The following is a 17,904-nucleotide window of genomic DNA, read 5'->3' on the forward strand; positions in this document are numbered from 1 at the left end:
TTGGTATAGCCCTTTATTGTCAGGGCAGCTGTGGCTACTACTCAGTAGCTTGCCACCATCATGAGCTTGTGCATGAATGGGTGAATGACTGACTGTTTTCAGTGCTATGTAGGTATGGAGCTTTAACGTTAGCTTCCATTAAATATATTGAAATAGCACTTTGCTAGTTTCTGCTAAATTTCATGTTGGTAAATTGCTTTAACATTAGCTTCTGCAGAATATTATGTTGGTAAAGCGATTTAGAGCTAGTAGAACTATAGTTTATGATTAGTGCTTTAGAGTTCGTATAGCTAACTTGCTAGCTAGCGGTGCCAACCAGTGCAAGGCTGTGATGATGATCTTCACCTCCAGTTGGAGAAACGGAGACGGCGTTGACGGCAGGACTTTGAGTTGACAGGAAAATCTGGTAATGAAGCTACCAGAGATCTGAGGACCCAGAAACGACGACTCATCTTCTGTTTGAACTGTTTTTACATCGACTTTGCCGAGTCACCGTCGCTCTGCGTTTCTAATACAAGCTTCTGAGTTGGTTTGATCCAAACAGGGAAGAAAGACGGGGTTAAAGGTTAAACTGGCCACATCAGTGTGTCTGTCCTCTCCTCCATTTCTCTCTTCACAGCAACACCTCCATCTGCTGCTGTCACTGTCGCGTCGCTATGTAAACGACCGCTTTAGAAGCTTCTGATTGGCTGTCGGGGAATTCTTGCATCGTCACATGAGCGGATCAGGGAGGATGAGTCATAAAACTGAGAACGAGCGCGTGAGAGACGCCGAATAAAGACATCCGCTGTTTGGACAGGCTCCGTCTTATTTCACTAAACATTTACTCAAAAGCTGCTTGGTTGATCTGGATCAACTTTCATTGAAAGTTTTTAAAGTGGAGTTAGAGGGTTTTATTCAACCAGACACAGAATCAACATCTGAGATTTAGTTGATGTTGAAAAAAACATTAAAATGATAAAATTCAAGATGTTGTGCATTTTTGTTCAGATTTCAAGCAAAAGCATTCACACCTCCAACATCTTCACACTCAGAGTATTTTATTGGGATTTTTTGTGACAGAAAAGTAGAAAATTAAGCAGAAAGAAAATATGTGGGTCAACATTTTTATGGTGGTGGCAGCATCATGCTGTGGGATGATGGAGCTAAATCCAGGACAAGCCTGTAAGAAAACTGAAACTGGGATCTTTTGTCCCCCATGCCTTCAGACTGTACAATTCCTCATTGGGGGGGGGGGGGCACAGGACAGAGGGTGGAAGGAGTAGTGACCCCTTGTATTTTTCTCCATACTTATCAGGTCAAACCACATAGTGCAATACGTTATCATTGGTCAATCTATCCGCCAAATTCTTATATTTTGTGTTGTATTTATATTTATTTATATTCTTATATTCTTTATTCCTATTCCCTGTTTCTTGCATATTTTAAGGTTTTGGTTACTCACATTTAGTGTGTATTTAATTTAGTATTTAATTTGTATTTTTGTATTCTTTTGCATTTTTGCTTACTGTGTGTTATCTTTGTTTTTTGCCTGGGAGCTGCTGGTAACTTCAATTTCCTGAGGGAGTCTTCCCAAGGGATCAATAAAGTACAAGTCTAAGTCTAAGTCTAGTCTAAGTCTATCCAGGGATATTATGGGACTATTTTGATCAAACAATAGTCTAGTCAAAGTACAGACACAAATTTAACTGATCTCTGCCCATTTTTCTATAGTTCTTTGTGTTTTGCATGAATTTAATTTTGTCCAGATGAATTGCACTCAGCTATTTTATCCAATGTTATTATTTTTACATTTCTGTTTTATTCTAAGCTGATTTTTTCAAGGTAAATCAGACTTATCTTATCCAATATTACTGTTATAATTATTAAACACTTAATTGAGTTTTATTCAGATTTGTATCAACTTAATTTTTCCACATGAATCAGACTCAGTTATTTCGTCCAATATTAATAAAATATTTTTATTCACCAATTAGAGCATATAAAACAAGTATTACAGACTATTATTTTAATCTACCAAACAAATAACCAATTAGATGAGAGAATAAACAGCAGCAGCAGTAAACAAAAGAAGAATGTTTTGTGTTATATAAAGAATATTTCCGGCTGCAGCTGCTCAAAGTTTATGCTCCACTTGTTCTTTTCACTTTACTGAAACACCCAAAAACTGTTTAATCCTCTGTTATGTAATTAAATTTAAGCATGAGTCACTTCAGTGTCAGTAAGGTTAATGGATGAGGGGCGGAGCTACGTTACAGCGATAACATTATTCCAGAACAGGCAGAATAAACCTTGGATTACTGCCGTTCTGCTCAGTGACATGGAAAAAAACACTGAATGCGTCTTTAAACAGAAACATGTCCTTGTTTTTCTGCACCGCTCTCCAGCGGCTGACATAATGAACAATGAAGCCCGGTTGTGTAAGAGCTCCGTGGCTAACGCAGTTAGCCTAAACTGACTTATGAGCGCCATGGCAGCTGTGCTGAGTAAGTCATTAGAAAGCCTCTGAGCTGACGTAACAACATTAGAGGATAGGAGCAGCTAAATCCCCCGCCAGGTTGACCTTGCAAGTTCGTTCATGTGGATGAAAATATTATCCCCCCTCGCTTAAGACTCTGGGAAATCTTAACGACATTGACTCACAAATCCGTTTAAAAACAGACGCCGAAGCCGGTGTTGTGTGTGTGGGTTTGTAGAGCATAAATACCAGGCTCTGGGTTTTACACACAAGAAGCGCCGTGTTCGTGTTGCGTCTGCCTGAGTGGGAAAAAGACGAGCCGGAGAGTGCGGTGGAACAAAAGGTCGGGATCTTGGCCCTCGTTTGGCAGCGCTGACATCATTAACTTGGCTATTGAACCGATTGTGGGCCAAGAACAGAGAACAATAACGGCTGACTGGCACCGCCGGCGCCATCCAAACCGATCCAAACCGAACCGATTCGCTCCCAGGCATTTTTTCATGACTGATTTCACTCAACTGGAAAACACCAATAAAGTTTAATATTCTGCTGTTGTAATAAATATCCAACATTTTCAGCAGTGGGAGAATTTTTCCATTTATGGGGAGAAAAAGAAAAGATAAAAATACAAGTTTTACTGTAGCACAACATTAAAAAACAACAACGATTTAACAATTTAATTTGCTGTTTAGATAATATCTGATAAATAATAAAAACAAGAAAATCTTGCAGCTTTTTCTAAGAGTGCATTGCGTGTTACTTTCAGCCAGCTGACAGGCAGATACTGCAGAGATCATTTAAGGTGGGACGACCTTCATCAAATATTTCCACTTCACTGATTTCAGTTTTGACACTATTTTTTTTCCCTACAGAAATCCTAAACCAAACAAACGTGTTTTGTGATTTTACTCCATCGTGGAACGTAAACATCAATCATCAGCAGCTCTCTAGCGCCACCAGGTTTTGTCATGAAGTGATGCAATTAAAGGCAGAGGAGAAGTAATTTCTACCCATTAGGAGGTTCAGATTTTATTTTGTTCCACTAAAAAACACTCCTGACTTTAGCGAACATGATGCCTGGTGTGAAACAAACCAGCATTAACAAAGACCACTTGACTTTCACAGCGCCATCTGCTGGCAGAATGTGGCACAGCAAGGAAAAGCAACAACTAGACTTCAAAGTAACAAAATTAAAGGTAACAGTTTCACTTTGTTTTTTTGCAAAGTTTCTTTTTTTCAATTAGTTCGAATGTTTTTTCACTTCTAGATGTTGTTAATTTGTTAACAGTAATAAACTTGGGGAGAACTGAAGATTTATTCAGTTATTTACTCCATTTCTTTTTACAGGTAGAAAACAGTGTGTTGTTTTTTAATCTCTTTTAAAGGATTTATTTGGCCTTCATTTGAGAGTGAGCTGATAATCCAATTGTCCCAAAAGTTATAAACGATAAAGTTGTTTTGAGATCATTTTTCAAGTAATATAATGGTAATAGATTAACAAAGCAAGAACTCCTTCTCAAAGGTCAATCAACTTTAAAATCTAACAAACATTTAACACTGGAGAGACATTTTAAATCCAGTATAAATCTAGAATACTACAGAAACAACAAATAAAATGAATTGTGAAGAATCTGTAAACAAAACAAAAGAAAAGAGTTGAGACCAAAGACTTTTATCACCCAGTTTTTGGCAGAACGAGAGAAAAAAGATAAATGATGCAGAATCAAATTAATGAGCTTGTTTTAATTCATCATGCGAGTAATTAATTTATCGCTTACTGAAACATGTTGAGTCGCACGTTTTTGTGTCATTACTGCTAAAAAGCACTAAGACAGAAGATCCTGACAGAATCAGCGAACCGGAGCCCCTCTGTGCACCGAGTGGGAGCCGATTCGCTGCATGGCTCCTGCAGACTCCAACCCCCAGCGCAGTCTAGCGTCCGATGCAGCTGGGAGATGATCGGTTATGTCATCACAAGCTCCTCATCTCTTCCTCTGGACATTTCTCCCCCTGCCTTCCTCACTGCTTCCTCTCCCCATCCTCTTCCTCCTCCAAACCTCCCACTTTTCTGCCCTCTTACATAAGACACGTGGATCAGCGTAGATGTATGCTTACAGATCGCTCTGCTCTTCTATTCAAATAAAACTCCAAGACACAAAATAGAAGAGAACAAATCTCAGAAAGAGTTACTTCTGTTTTGGCTGTAATTAAACCGAAATTGTATAATATATATATATATATTTTGCATTTTGGATTAAGAAAAATTCTTCTTTGCCTGTAAATCTGTTCTACTCAGAACTCAAGTGGCAGCTTTAGCTTCACCTGGTAAACAAACATTTCTATTAAGCTACTTTGGTTTCCAATTATTAATCAGTTTATCCAAAAAATACTCAAAAGATCAGCCCTGCACTGCAAGTGAAAAATCTGCAGAATTTATGCAATTAATCAATTAGTCATCAAAATAATTGATCACTAAACCAATTGTTATATAGAGCTCTAATGCTTTGTTCTGTAGGGTGAAGGGAAAGTTGTCCAGCTGACACAAGACACAAAAAGTCAAAGCCAAGAGGCTGATAAACTGATGGAAAGTTCAGTGGAAGGAAAAACTGTTGTAGGTAACAGAAACTTTAAGGGGAATCCGAAGTGCTGAGTCCAGACCCACAAGTGAATATTAGAAATAATTTTTACTGGTCTGATTCTGGAGACTGTAACAACAATAAGTGTTAGAAATATATCACTGTGTTATCAAATCTACTTAATATGACTAACGTCTTGCAACAAATCCATTTTCTAATAAATCACTTTAGTAATGAAAAAGTCAACTCTAAGAGGCTGACGTATAGATAATATAGATAATAAATCATCCCAGAAGTTACTGCGATAAATAATAATATTGTTGATTTCAAACCATTTTCCAGTAATATGGTGACAAAAACACATTCTCAAAAATCAATAACCTTTCAACTCTAATGAACATCTAACACTGAAACTGGAGGATGTTAATTTTGGATATTTAAAATGAACAACAGATAATTGCGGTTTTTCCTAGGATAAAACAGATGTCCAAACTACATATTAAAAACAAACTAAAGTAGAAAATGTAAGCAATAAAAAGGGTAAAACTTTACCCACAATAAGTAGAAAAAACTGTTTTTGTTCCTTACCATATTTCCACCGTATCTGTTTAGGTATCAGTTTCTGTATTAATATCTGTCTAATCATTGTTTAGGTTGTTAAATCATAAAACAAATGATCAAACAGTGGCTCTGAGGAAAGTTAAAAGTTAACTGCACTTTGTTGATCATCCAGTAAGTGGAAACCAGTAGCAGCGGCGGTGTGTGTGTCGGTGTGTGTGTGTCGGCGTGGGTGAGTGTGTGTGTGTGTCGGTGTGTGTGTTGTGTGTCGGCGTGTGTGCTGTGTGTGGGTGTGTCGGCGTGGGTGAGTGTGTGTCGGTGTGTGTGTTGTGTGTCGGCGTGTGTGTTGTGTGTGGGTGTGTCGGCGTGGGTGAGTGTGTGTGTGTGTCGGTGTGTGTGTTGTGTGTCGGCGTGTGTGTTGTGTGTGTGTGTGTGTCGGTGTGTGTGTTGTGTGTCGGTGTGTGTGTTGTGTGTCGGCGTGTGTGTTGTGTGTGGGTGTGTGTCGGTGTGTGTGTTGTGTGTCGGTGTGTGTGTTGTGTGTCGGCGTGTGTGTTGTGTGTGGGTGTGTCTGGGCGAGGCTCGTCTACATTCTCAGAAGATGTTTGGGTGGCTCGGCTTCCTGATTGTTTGATGGTGCGTTTGTGTGTTCAGGACGGAGTGGGTAATTAGTAACTGAAGGGTCAGATCCTTTAGTTCCCAGGTAGAGAAATGTGTTTCATAAACAAGGAGAAAGTTATTTCTGTTGAGGCTGAGCATTTACTGTCAAGTTACTGATTAATGAGGGGAACTCGGGCCAGGGCCGGTTAATCAGTGCTGTAAACAATCAAAATGAAACCGTCTGGTTTCTGATAAACCCAAGAATGCAGAGTTAGGAGCAACGTTGGCACGCATTAGGAAGGTTGTGGGTTTGAATCCCAGCCTGAAGGGATTCTGCATGGGGAAACCTGTGAACCTGTTTACTGTCTTCCTCCATCAAAAACACAACTGTCGGGTTTATTCATTCCTCTAAGCTGACTTTAGGTCAGGGGTGTGTGTGTGTGTGTTGTGTGGTTTAGCTAGGATTGTTCTTCTGTGGTTGTTCAAACACACTCAAATATGACACGAGTAAACGGGTATCAGGGTCAGGCTAAAAAAACAGAATTAGGAGAATAAAGTCGACATAATACAAGAATAAAGTTGTTTGGTATGATTATTTTCTGGTAATATTATAATTTTCTTCCATGTTGTTGGGACTTTGTTCAGGCACTTCACCACTTTATTCTTGTACTGTTATGACTTTATTCTCCTAATTTGGCAAGTTACTTTAGTCTTGAATTTTCCACTTTATTGGAGCATTATTACGAGGTGAGAAGAAGCCAACCTGTTCGTTGATGGAGCTGTAGTCGTTGGTGGTGGACACATCATCGTCCTCCGAGTCGAACAGTCCCTCCTGGTTGTCCAGCAGCTCGGCCAGCACTCTGCTAACCGACTCCTGGTCCTGAATGTCCTCCCTCTCAGCGGACAGACTGAAAACAGATGACGAGACGAGACATTTCAGTCAGGTTTCCAAATTCAGGCTGGTGGTTGGCATATGAGAGGCTTCTTACTGAAAGATGTCGGGTCCAAAGACGGCGGCCAGCGCCCCGACGGTCCAGCTGTCCGGCTGGAGGGAAGCCACGCTGGCCAGGAAGCGGCACAGGAAGCGGAGCAGCCCGTAGTTCACATGGGGCAGCTGCTGCAGCAGGTACTTCAGGTTTCTGCACAGCTCCTCCTCATTGCTGTAATCTGCATTCAATAGACCAGAGATCCCTGCAAATGTTCACTGTGCAACAGAAACTAGCAGGAGTTCTGGAAAAAAGTATTCACACACAGATTTATGACCCAAAACAGCCCGCCAGCAATGATCTGCATGACGACAAAATGAATGAAAAGAGGATTAGAGGAGATTATCTATGCCAGAAACAGCAGCAAAAAGGACACTGCACAGAGGTGAACCATAAATGGAAACAGAGCAAATCTGAAAATGGAGGATTTAGTCCTTTAAATCTCAACAAATGAACCTTTATGAGCATTAAAGATGCATTAAACCATTCAGAAAAATCACATGATTAAGTTTCAGTTCTATCATAATTCATCACAAATGGAAACTTTAACATTTTGGTTGAGGACAGTCACTGAACGATCCGTATCGTCGGCTCAATTCAGAGTTATTCTTAAAACGTATATCAGAAAAGTGTAACATATTTATTTATATTAGTTAATAGGACCTATTTTCTTAGACAATGTTATAATTATTTTAATGTATAATTGTAATGATTTTGTCTGTTGAAGTCAGTAGAAAATTGCATATTGGATCCTTTTAGCTACTGTCAATGTGCCTTCTGGTGGACTCATACCAAGTAAGGAAAGACCTTTATTTTTATAATAATCACATCTTCTATGAGATTAACTAATGGTTTATCAGACAGGTTTGTGGGAGACTCAACTTTATTACCCTCTATCTTTTCCTAATATGTGATTCTTAAACATGGGCCAAAGCATTAATTTAGCAGTAGCAATCTAGCAAAATGCACTCAAACCGTTTTTAGAATAGAATAGAATTCAACTTTATTGTCATTGCACTGTCACAAGTACAAGCAACGAGATGTAGTTTGCATCTATCCAGAAGTGCTCTACGAGATATAAATATTTATTTACAGATGTACAAGACTATGTATGTATGGACTATAAGGGGTTATAGCAAGAGATATAGATATTGTGTATAAATATAAATATGGGAGCTATATGCACAGATTATACAGAATATACAGAATGTTAGGGAATGGATTATAGATAAATAATGGCAGATAAAATTTACAAGTTGTATGTGTGTGTGAAGAAAACAGTCCGTGATGTGTGTGTGAGAGGATAGTCCATGTGTTATTGTTGTATGAGAGGATAGGGGAGTACAGTCCTTATAGTTTATGTTTTATGTCAGGAGGCGTTCAAAAGCGTGACAGCTGTGGGAAAGAAGCTGTTCCGTTGCCTTTTTACCTCCATTTCTTGATATTCTTGTTAAATCATATATTACTTTTACAATTGCAATGACATACAAAAAGAACAAAAATAAAAATACCCTCCCTGGAACTATTTATATTAGCATATGTGCAAATTAGCTGATGGGACGGATCGTGCTGTGACAAGGATCAACAAATCATTTTTCATGTTAGGTTATGTAACTGAGAGGCGAACTATCTGATCGGACGCTGCGTCCCTGAAGCGCACCTTGGTAGAGCTGCAGAATGTGTCCTTGCAGAGCCGTTGGAATGACGGGTTCGGGAAGCTCCTGCAGGAAGAGGCGGAGCAAACTGACCGCTGATGCCAGATCAGCCTCCTTCTCCAGCTCCACCTCCTCGCCGCTGTCGTAGCGCTGACGCAGCCAGTCTACTCGCTCCGCGTTGCCGTTAACCAGGAAGAGTCCCTCCAAGTCCAGCTGACCTGATGACGAGGACAGACAGACAGCAGCTGTTTACCAGGCCTTCATCTGCGTGACCTTCCAAAGAGAGGCCATGTTTAAGTTTGAGGTTCATTACAAACAAAAGTTGAGAGTTTGGACTGTTTCTTTGCAGATATACCACCTTCTCTTTGGTTCTAGACTCTAAAGCTGCTGCAGAATCAAACAAAGTTACCAAAAATATTAAATTTAATCCCTGTATTGAGATTCTGAGCACAGAAACTCTGAAATACATAAAAATACGGACTTGGAAACTTGCTGGCTCTGTAAAGTTCAGTGCCAGCAGATTATATGGAACAGCAGGAAAAATTTCAGCAAAAGTTGCCATTTTGAAAAATGAAAAGTACAAAGCAGTTTACTTTGGACTTTTATTTTATTTTTTACAAAAGTCCTAACTGGCAGATTTGCCTGTTTTCCCAGTATGAGCATAATTAATATGTTTAGAAGTGTAATTTTGCTTTGTTTAAACTTTATAGTTTTTGTTTTGGTTGTTTAATTTTTTTTGGATATTTAAAATGTCTTCCAGTTCCAGTGTTAAATATTCTTTGGAAATAAAAGTTTATTGTATTATATCATTGAGAGGGTGACTTGCATTAAGATGTCATTATCATTTTATTGGCTAAAAATGGTCTTAAAATGTTGATAGCGATACTTTCTCTTAGGTTAAAAATTAGATTCTTAGTTTTGCACAATGTTCGAGTTCTTCAATAAAAATGAGGGGAAATGTTCTGTTAAAGTGAAACAGTAAATGTTGACCTCCAGCTATTTTCCATACTTTTTGAGTTAATAAATGTTAAATTGAAAAAAGTGGAATTCAGAAAGATAAAAGAAAGAAAAGTCAAATTTGGGAAATAACGAGACAGATATCTTGTAGCTCTAGAGCTGTTTCAAATTTCTAAAAACAGATGCAATGCATATAGTCACTATTTTGTAACATGAGGATTATGAAACGGCTTCTTTTCTGCTGTTTGCCCCCTGGTGTCTGATCCATTAGTGAGCCTTCAACCCACTGTTCAAGCTCAGAAGACCAAAAGGAATCCTGTGGACCAGATTCCCCTTTCTGGCTCCACACAGCTGACCGCATGAAGCGCAGCGGCTCAGACAACAATAAGGGAGCACTGTTAAAAAAATGAACTGTTTCTGTGACTGAGGTTCATTATAAGACATCATGTTAGCCGCAGTATAGAATGAAAATGTACCAAAACAAAAGGAGACTTTTCATCTTTCTTTTCCATTAACTGAAATGACAAATGCAAGCAACAGCCAGAAAAACCTGCGGTATCACTCACAAAGCAGGACAGATTAAAGCTGATGACTAATTAAAGCTCCAGCTGAGACTCCTTACATAACTTCACACGGCTGAACAGCTGTTGGGTCACCAACCTGCTCCACACCTTACTAGGCCTGGACACTTTATTCCAATCTTTACATCAACTCGACACATTTTGCAATAAACTCTGTGTTCCCATTGACGGTTCCTACTGACCAGACATAGTAAGGCTGTCACAAAAGGGAATAAATCAATTAATCGCATGATAAATTGAAAAGAGCATGATGACTTTCATTTACATGCTTGATTTATTTGTAGTTTGCTTATTCTTTAAAGAGATGTTGCACTTAAATATTGTTGAAAAGCCACCATTTTGAAACATGAAAATGCAAAGTAGTTAGTTTGCATGTTCTCTAGAAATTAAAAGTTTTTTCAAGAGGGTGTATGCCATTATCATTATGTTGGTTGAAGGTGGTTTCAAAACGACAACATTATTGTTTATCGCAATACTTTCTGGGACAATTCATATTTCAGAAAATTTTCTTATTTTGCTCAACTTTCACAGCAGAAATGTTTTGACCCCACATCCTGGATTTAGAGCCGAACCGCCCATCTGTCGTTTTCTTTCATAAGGAGATCAAAATGTCATCTTCACAGAGCGCTTGGGACGTCTTGGATAATGTTATCCGGTTAAAAGGTTTTATAAGGACCACAGATTATTAATTCATTTTAAATCCCTGCAGGCCACACACAGACTCCTGTCTCTCTGTACTTGTGTGGTTTTACACTGACTTCCAACCCCAACCTTTTCACTAAACCTGATAAAGGTAAAGGTACCTTTATGAGTGATAATAGAATACAGTCATAGTCAATAAATTAAAATATGTGTTCCATGGGGCGTGCTGTAGTGGCGCAGCGGGTTAGCACGCCCCACGTTTGGAGGCCTTAGTCCTCGACGCGGACGTCACGGGTTCAACTCCCGGTCCCGACGACCTTTACCGCATGTCTTCCCCCCTCTCCTCACCCTCCTTACTGTCTGCCTACTGTGGAAAAGATACGAGCCACTAGCGCCGCAAAAACTCTTCGGAGAAAGAAAAAAAAAAAAGGCCATGAGGCTCATTTGTCAGATTAAGTACCTTTTGAAAATTGACAACTTTTTAGCAGATATTAAACATGTTTGTTAAGCCCACATTTCTGTTTTAAAAGAATATATATTTTTAATTAGTCTAATGTAATGTTCTAACTTTAATTATGTTTTCACTAACTGTGTGTGGAAAATTATCACAATTAAATACAAAGGCTTTAAAGCATCCACTTAGTGATAAAGTTCCTGAAATTAATGGGCTTCTCAATAATATTCTAATTTTTTTTTTGAATGGGTCAGTATACCCAACCTAAATTCACATCTTAGACCTAACCCCTAAAACAAATATTGTTTCTATATTGTGTGGACATGACAAAATGTCTTCACAACTACAAATGTCCTCACATTGTTGGTGATTTGTCAAGTTCCCAGAATGATAGGTAAACAAGTATAGACACAAAATGTGGAAGTTTTTGTTTTGGATCCAACGAGAAACCAAACCTGCACTGGGAGAACATGCAAACCACCTGACAAAGGCACCAACGAGGATTCAAACCAGGCACTATTTGTTTTTTTGCTGTTGTTTTACACATTTCAATAGCTAGAAATTAAAAGTTTTCCGCTTACCAAATTTTTATTTTAAAGGTATAACTGAGGTTGTTGCAGTTAGAAATTAGTAGAATAATGGGCAATAAAGGGCGGCTGCAGGAAAACCTCAACCTGCTGCTCTCCTTATCGCCCAGGACTTTTGATGGATCTGAAGTTAGCAGAACTGTTATGCAATGAAAAAGAAAGCCAAGGGTGGAGCTGTCAGAGTCATTAGAGTTCATCTTACAGTCTGGATCTCCACAACATACCAGAGCACAGGTCACCAGAGGTCAACAGCAACCTTGATCCTGAAAACATCTGAGACTTGTTGACTTGTTGTGTGGTTAATGCCAATGCTAACGCTAACAGTACCTTGTATTATGTCACTGTGATTACTGAATGGATTTACAGCAATTATTTTTATAAAAAATATTTGTCATTTATTCATAGATTAACTTGTTCACTAAATTTAGTCAATTTGTTGTGTTTGAGTTTGTCATAAAGTAATTGATGAAATCCAAGAGAAAACTTATTTGCAGAACAACCAGTGGAAACCAAGAATGCGAAAATGTCTGAAACAATAAAAAATTGTTTTAGATTTGTCCCACAAAGAGAAATAAAATCATCTGCGTCTCTCACCGTGTTCCTCGATGTAGTCAACGATGTGTTTGACCAGCGCAGGAACCTCATGGCCGCTGACCGTGTGCACGTGCGTCACTTCCTCCAAAGGAACGCCAAAAACCCGAGCGGTGCTGGCTGAGCCCTCGCCCTCGTTGCCTGGCAACGGAGACACGCTCTTCCTCATGGCCTCTTCCTCCGCCACCTCCTCCTCACCACAATTAAGCTGAAATCTTACGTCTTCCCAAAGACAAAAAAAAAAAAAAAAACATTTTAATGAAGGAAAAAATGAACAAGTGAATTGTCAAAAAACACATCTGCTATAAAAGCAGTTTACATTAAATGATTTTAGACTACTCTTATGGTGAATCTCAAATAATATTAGCTCTTTACAATGTTTTAAAATCTATTTATTAACATGTAAAAATGTTACATTTTCTGATCCAAGCTAATCCACAGAGACTCTAAGTAGTTAATTTGTGTGTTGCTTATAAATTGTTAAAACAATGAGCCTTTTTATTATTAGTAGATAAATATTCATATATGCAATTCTTCAAACAAAACTAGAAGTACACATTACATCTATTTATCTTTATTTATGATTAATAATTTCTAAACGAGATAATTAAAATATGGAAATAATCTAAAATTTGATTTTATGATAAAATTATTTAGGTCTGTATGGCAACACATTATGAATTTATTCATAATGTCGTTAATGTTAAACGACTGTTAGTCGTTTAACATTAACCAAACTATCTGACAATTAAATTATTTATAATAAAACATAGCACAAACAAAATATAATATGATAAAAATACCCAAATAATTATATATTTAACATAATTTAATTACGTAATTACTTAACTGTGTATTAAATACTAATGCAAGGATTTAAATATTAGATTACTGAATGTATTAAATTAGCAGTGCAGACATTTGTAATGAAACAAAATTAAAGCATTTTTTTAAAACTTTAATATAAACAGCAGTAAACCCCCAAATAAACACTCATAAATCGTGGACACTGCACTGCAATTAATAATCTTAAACCTTAAAAAATAATAATAAAGATATTTAAGAAATATATTTCCTACATTACATTTTCAAACTATAAGCAAACTTCAAGATATATCAACTCAGAAAACAAAAAGAAGTTGAAAGAGGATGGATATTTATTATTAGTGGTATTATTACAGTATTTATTTATCAGATTGTTTATAAGAGCATCATTGCTGATGCGTTTTTATATAAAAAGGTAAATATGAAGTTTTGAGGTCACGGTAATAAAATAATCATTCTAGTCTGTGAAGAACTGAGTACAAAACAGCGTCGTAAATAAATAAAATTGTGTGTGTGTGTGTGTGTGTGTGTGTGTGTGTGTACCGTGTAGCAGTGACAGTGTGTCCTATCCTCTCCTCCTCTGGCCAGTGAACCACTGGACCATCTATGGCTGCTTCAGGTTGTGGCAGAAGATGAGCCGGTAGTTCCTCATTGACAGACCGCTGATCCTCTAGCAGGATTCCCTTCTAGCTTCACTGAGAACACACATTCAAAGGAAAACTAAAAAATTCAGTGTAACAACATACTTATCACATTTAACATGTCCTGCTATCGATTTTCACAGAGAAACAATGTTCTATGTCAACAGATTTGGTGCTGGCAGCCTTGCAGGTCTGTTTCCATCAAGATGGGAGAATTTTATTTAAATAAAACATAATAACATTAACAGTTCAGAAAATATTACATACTTTAGGCTGTAAAATACCAAAAATGCAACATCACATGCAACACAAAGCTTATGCAGAAGAGCACAAAAGCAAATAAATTTATGAAAGTCAGAGACGTAATAATCAGCCAACAGATTTTCTGTCAAATGGCGAACAGCGGGTCAAAATGAAAAACGTGACTTCCAGACCCATTAATTAATTGCTCAACTGAGCATTCACACATTTTTCAGTCTGTAAAGCACTGGCCTAAAGCATGAACCTCAATGCTTTTTCAGTTTAATGAAAATCAGATATGAATTAAAGAAAAAAATACTTTCCTGTATAAAAGGAGAAAATCTGTACTCTCTCCATTCATAAATTAAATTAAATTCTACATACATTAACAACTTTGCTACACATTTTGTGTCTTATGAATTGCAGTGTTTAGAATAAAAGTTACATGAATCAGAAAGTCCTATAAATCAGTTCAGGTTTCTGTCGTATGCCTGTACCAACCAGGAAAAGACAAATCACTCCTAAACAAACAAACAAAAAAAACTTGTGTTTTCCCTGTTAACATATTTTGGTTGAGACATAAACATTACGTTTCTTTCTTTTAGAATTAAGCAGATAAAGAATGAAAACAATTGCAGTTATCTTTGTGTTTGTATAGTCAACAACGTAGTAAATGTCCGAATGCGCTGTGAATAACATGTTAATAAAGATATCCACTATTTTCCCAATCCAGAGATGTAGAAAGTTATTATATCCTAAAACTCTAGAAATAAAAAGGTTAAAGGGCAGTTCAGTGTTTTCTGAGCGGTTCTTGTTTTTCCTCAAGCTTATAAACCAACCCGTGGTTTCAGGAGTTTGGAGTTCGCTCATAATGACTTCTGACTAAAAAGCATTCTTCAGCCTCTTTTCCTCCTAAAAGCAGCTAAACTGGCACCTTTAAAGAGGTGGGTAAGCCTCTTTAAAAGCTAAGGAAAATCCCTCTGTTCCTGAGGAAACATTTGTTCTGGATCAAAGCTCTTACTAGCAGAACTTAAATGTGTTTCTCAAGCCAAATCCTTCTGTTCTAAGCAAACTAAGCTCATATTAAACTCCAACACATGTTGAATAGTGTAAGTAGATTATAACTCCCACACATAGAGCAGCTGTATACACCATCATTTCTGTATTATATTTAAATATCTGTGTGCTGAGAGGGCGTCAAACTGCAGTCAAATTGATTGAAATATTTGCCAATAGAGCCGATTCTGGCTCTGGTTCTGCTACTTTAGGAGTAAATAGCCCAAAGTTTTTCCTTTCCAAACACATTTGAGCTCCAAGAAGATCCAAATGTTTCTGAACTTGAGGCTGAAAAACAGCACAACTCCGCCCCTAAGACAAATTTTCTAAAAATTCAGAAGTGGGCGGAGCCGACGGACTGAGGGGCGTGGCCAAGAGTAGGTGAATGGAGAGGTCAGGTGGGAATTGGGTCGGGATAACAGAAGCACTACTGTCAACTTTGTCGATATATTTAAGCGACTTTGCAGACCCTCTGAGGAATCTTTCAAGAAATCAACAAGCGACAAATCTGGCAAGTTTTTTTCAAAAAGTGAATAGTGATCAATCTACTGATTTTATTTATTTATTTTTTTAAAAAACTACTAGTGACAAATCCAGAAACCTTTTTCCCAAAAGTGATTAGCAGCAAAGTAGCAATTAAAAAAAGCTAGTAACAAATATTAACATTTTTTAAAATAGCAACCTTTTTTTTTTCTTCCAAAAAAATTAACCGGCAGCAAATTAGCAAATTTGTCTTCAGAAAATGACCAGCGATACGTCTGTCAACTTTAAAAAATAAAACATTTAAAAAAACAACCAGCGACAAATCCTACCACTTCTTGAAAAAAGCAACTAGTGACAAATTTGGCAACTTTTGTTTTTCAAAATTAAAAAAATAGTAACATATTTAGCGACTTTTACATGAAAACGTCTAGAAATAAATCAGTTTCTTTTTCAAAACTTACTAGTGACATACATGGCGATTTTGTTTCACAAAAATGACCCTGCAGATTAATCTTGTGACTTAATAACCAACTGCTGACGAATCTTGGTACTTTAAATAATAAAATCAAATATTTTCACCTTTAAGTCCAATTTATCTTCAACTCACTCTCTCACTCCAGATGTGTTTCATGAATAAAATGCAACCTGATTTAATCTGTGTATAAAACTTAGAGATCAGGCTGAGATGGTGATGATAGGAGAACGCAAACAGAGTCAAAAATATTGAAAATAAGAGCACAAAAAAAATCACAATACTGCATGAAAAGAGTTTTCCTTCAGCAAAAAGCACTGTTAACATTTTCGCAGCTGAAACAACTCTAAATATCTTTAATTATCTTTAAGTCTTTGTATGGTTTCAGTTTTGTATTCATCTAGCTGATAACAGCTCACTTCCTCCTGACATCTGAACCCAAACACTTAGTTATTCGTTCTGTACTTCCATCTAAAGTTAACCGCCTCCAGTTTACTTTTATTAGCTATTTAGAGAAGCTATGATCTGTTGTGACGAACAGGAAATTGTCTCTGAACCGTAACAAGCTAAAAGTCAGCCATCACACCTACCTTGATCCAGTTAGTTTCCATTAACTGCCCACTGCAGACTGGTAGAGGCAGTAAATTTAAATGAGCCAAGTCAATATCAGGTTTCAGCTCGTTTCTAAAAGCAGCACCTGCCCACATTCAGATGTGAAGCCTCAGCAGCGCTCCGCAGGGGGCAGCTTTCAACACAAAGGTCACGGGTTCAATACCTGCAAAACAGCGACTGCACACCTGACCCAAAACGTCCGCGCATCGGCGAGGTGGTCACCTTCCTGCAAACGGCAAATCTTTTCAGAACCGGTGAATACGGAGCCGGAAAATCCTGCTACGGTTAATCTGAACCGGCATTTTCCTTCAGAACCAGCTTTAGAAACTAATTTTATCCAAGTACTTAAAATGGATTAAAGCTGTGAAACTAAATATTAATGAACAGCAGAATTACTCAACTAACTGCGCTTGTCCAAATTAAAGCGATAAACATTATTATGATTAGTTTTTTGTTTTATTTGTTGTTGTATAATACAGATTATGAAGGAGTTATAGGATGTAGATTGGCAAGGAGCTGGTAATCGCTGTGATGCTGTATGTCCAGTTGTTATTTATAATTGTCATAATTATTATTAAGGGTCTGTAGATTTTCTTGTCTGTTATGAGAGTCAGTTTGTAATCAATTTGTTTATGTCATATAATGTGTTTGTTGGCTCTTTAACACAGGCATATTAATGCTATGAAATGGTTTTAATTAGACATTTCTGACAATTATTGAGTCAGTAAGTGATATTAAATTGAGATAAGTGTTCACTTCTTTTTCTCCTTTTCAAACAGAAACGTAATCTAATTATTTTGTTCCTGGTTACTTGTCTTCTTGTTTTTTAAATAAGCCTGATTGAAACAAATAAATACAATAAATTAAAGTATTAATGAATCAGAGTCAGCTAAAACGCAGGAACACAGTCAGGGTGAGAGTGACTGAGGTATT

The 17,904-nt window shown here is 37.4% G+C and overlaps 1 protein-coding gene across 4 annotated transcripts in view; it reads right to left on the reverse strand.

The window, feature by feature from the left end:
• Positions 1–17,904, reverse strand: part of fam13b (family with sequence similarity 13 member B) — a 54,863-nt gene that overhangs the window by 24,953 nt on the left and 12,006 nt on the right. For 3 of the 4 annotated variants that reach the window (XM_028009820.1, XM_028009818.1, XM_028009821.1), the window contains exons 2-6: positions 14,011–14,162; positions 12,646–12,864; positions 8,836–9,048; positions 7,179–7,356; positions 6,953–7,097 (exon numbers count right to left, since the gene is read on the reverse strand). In XM_028009820.1, coding sequence (XP_027865621.1) covers positions 6,953–7,097; positions 7,179–7,356; positions 8,836–9,048; positions 12,646–12,811 — 702 coding nt within the window. In that variant the 5' untranslated portion in view covers positions 12,812–12,864; positions 14,011–14,162. Of the gene's footprint in view, positions 1–6,952; positions 7,098–7,178; positions 7,357–8,835; positions 9,049–12,645; positions 12,865–14,010; positions 14,163–16,949; positions 16,969–17,904 lie in introns of those variants that run through there. The other variant, XM_028009819.1, reaches the window with a different exon arrangement.

The sequence above is a fragment of the Xiphophorus couchianus genome, chromosome 23 (genome assembly GCF_001444195.1).
Source record: "Xiphophorus couchianus chromosome 23, X_couchianus-1.0, whole genome shotgun sequence".
Lineage (NCBI taxonomy): Eukaryota > Metazoa > Chordata > Actinopteri > Cyprinodontiformes > Poeciliidae > Xiphophorus > Xiphophorus couchianus.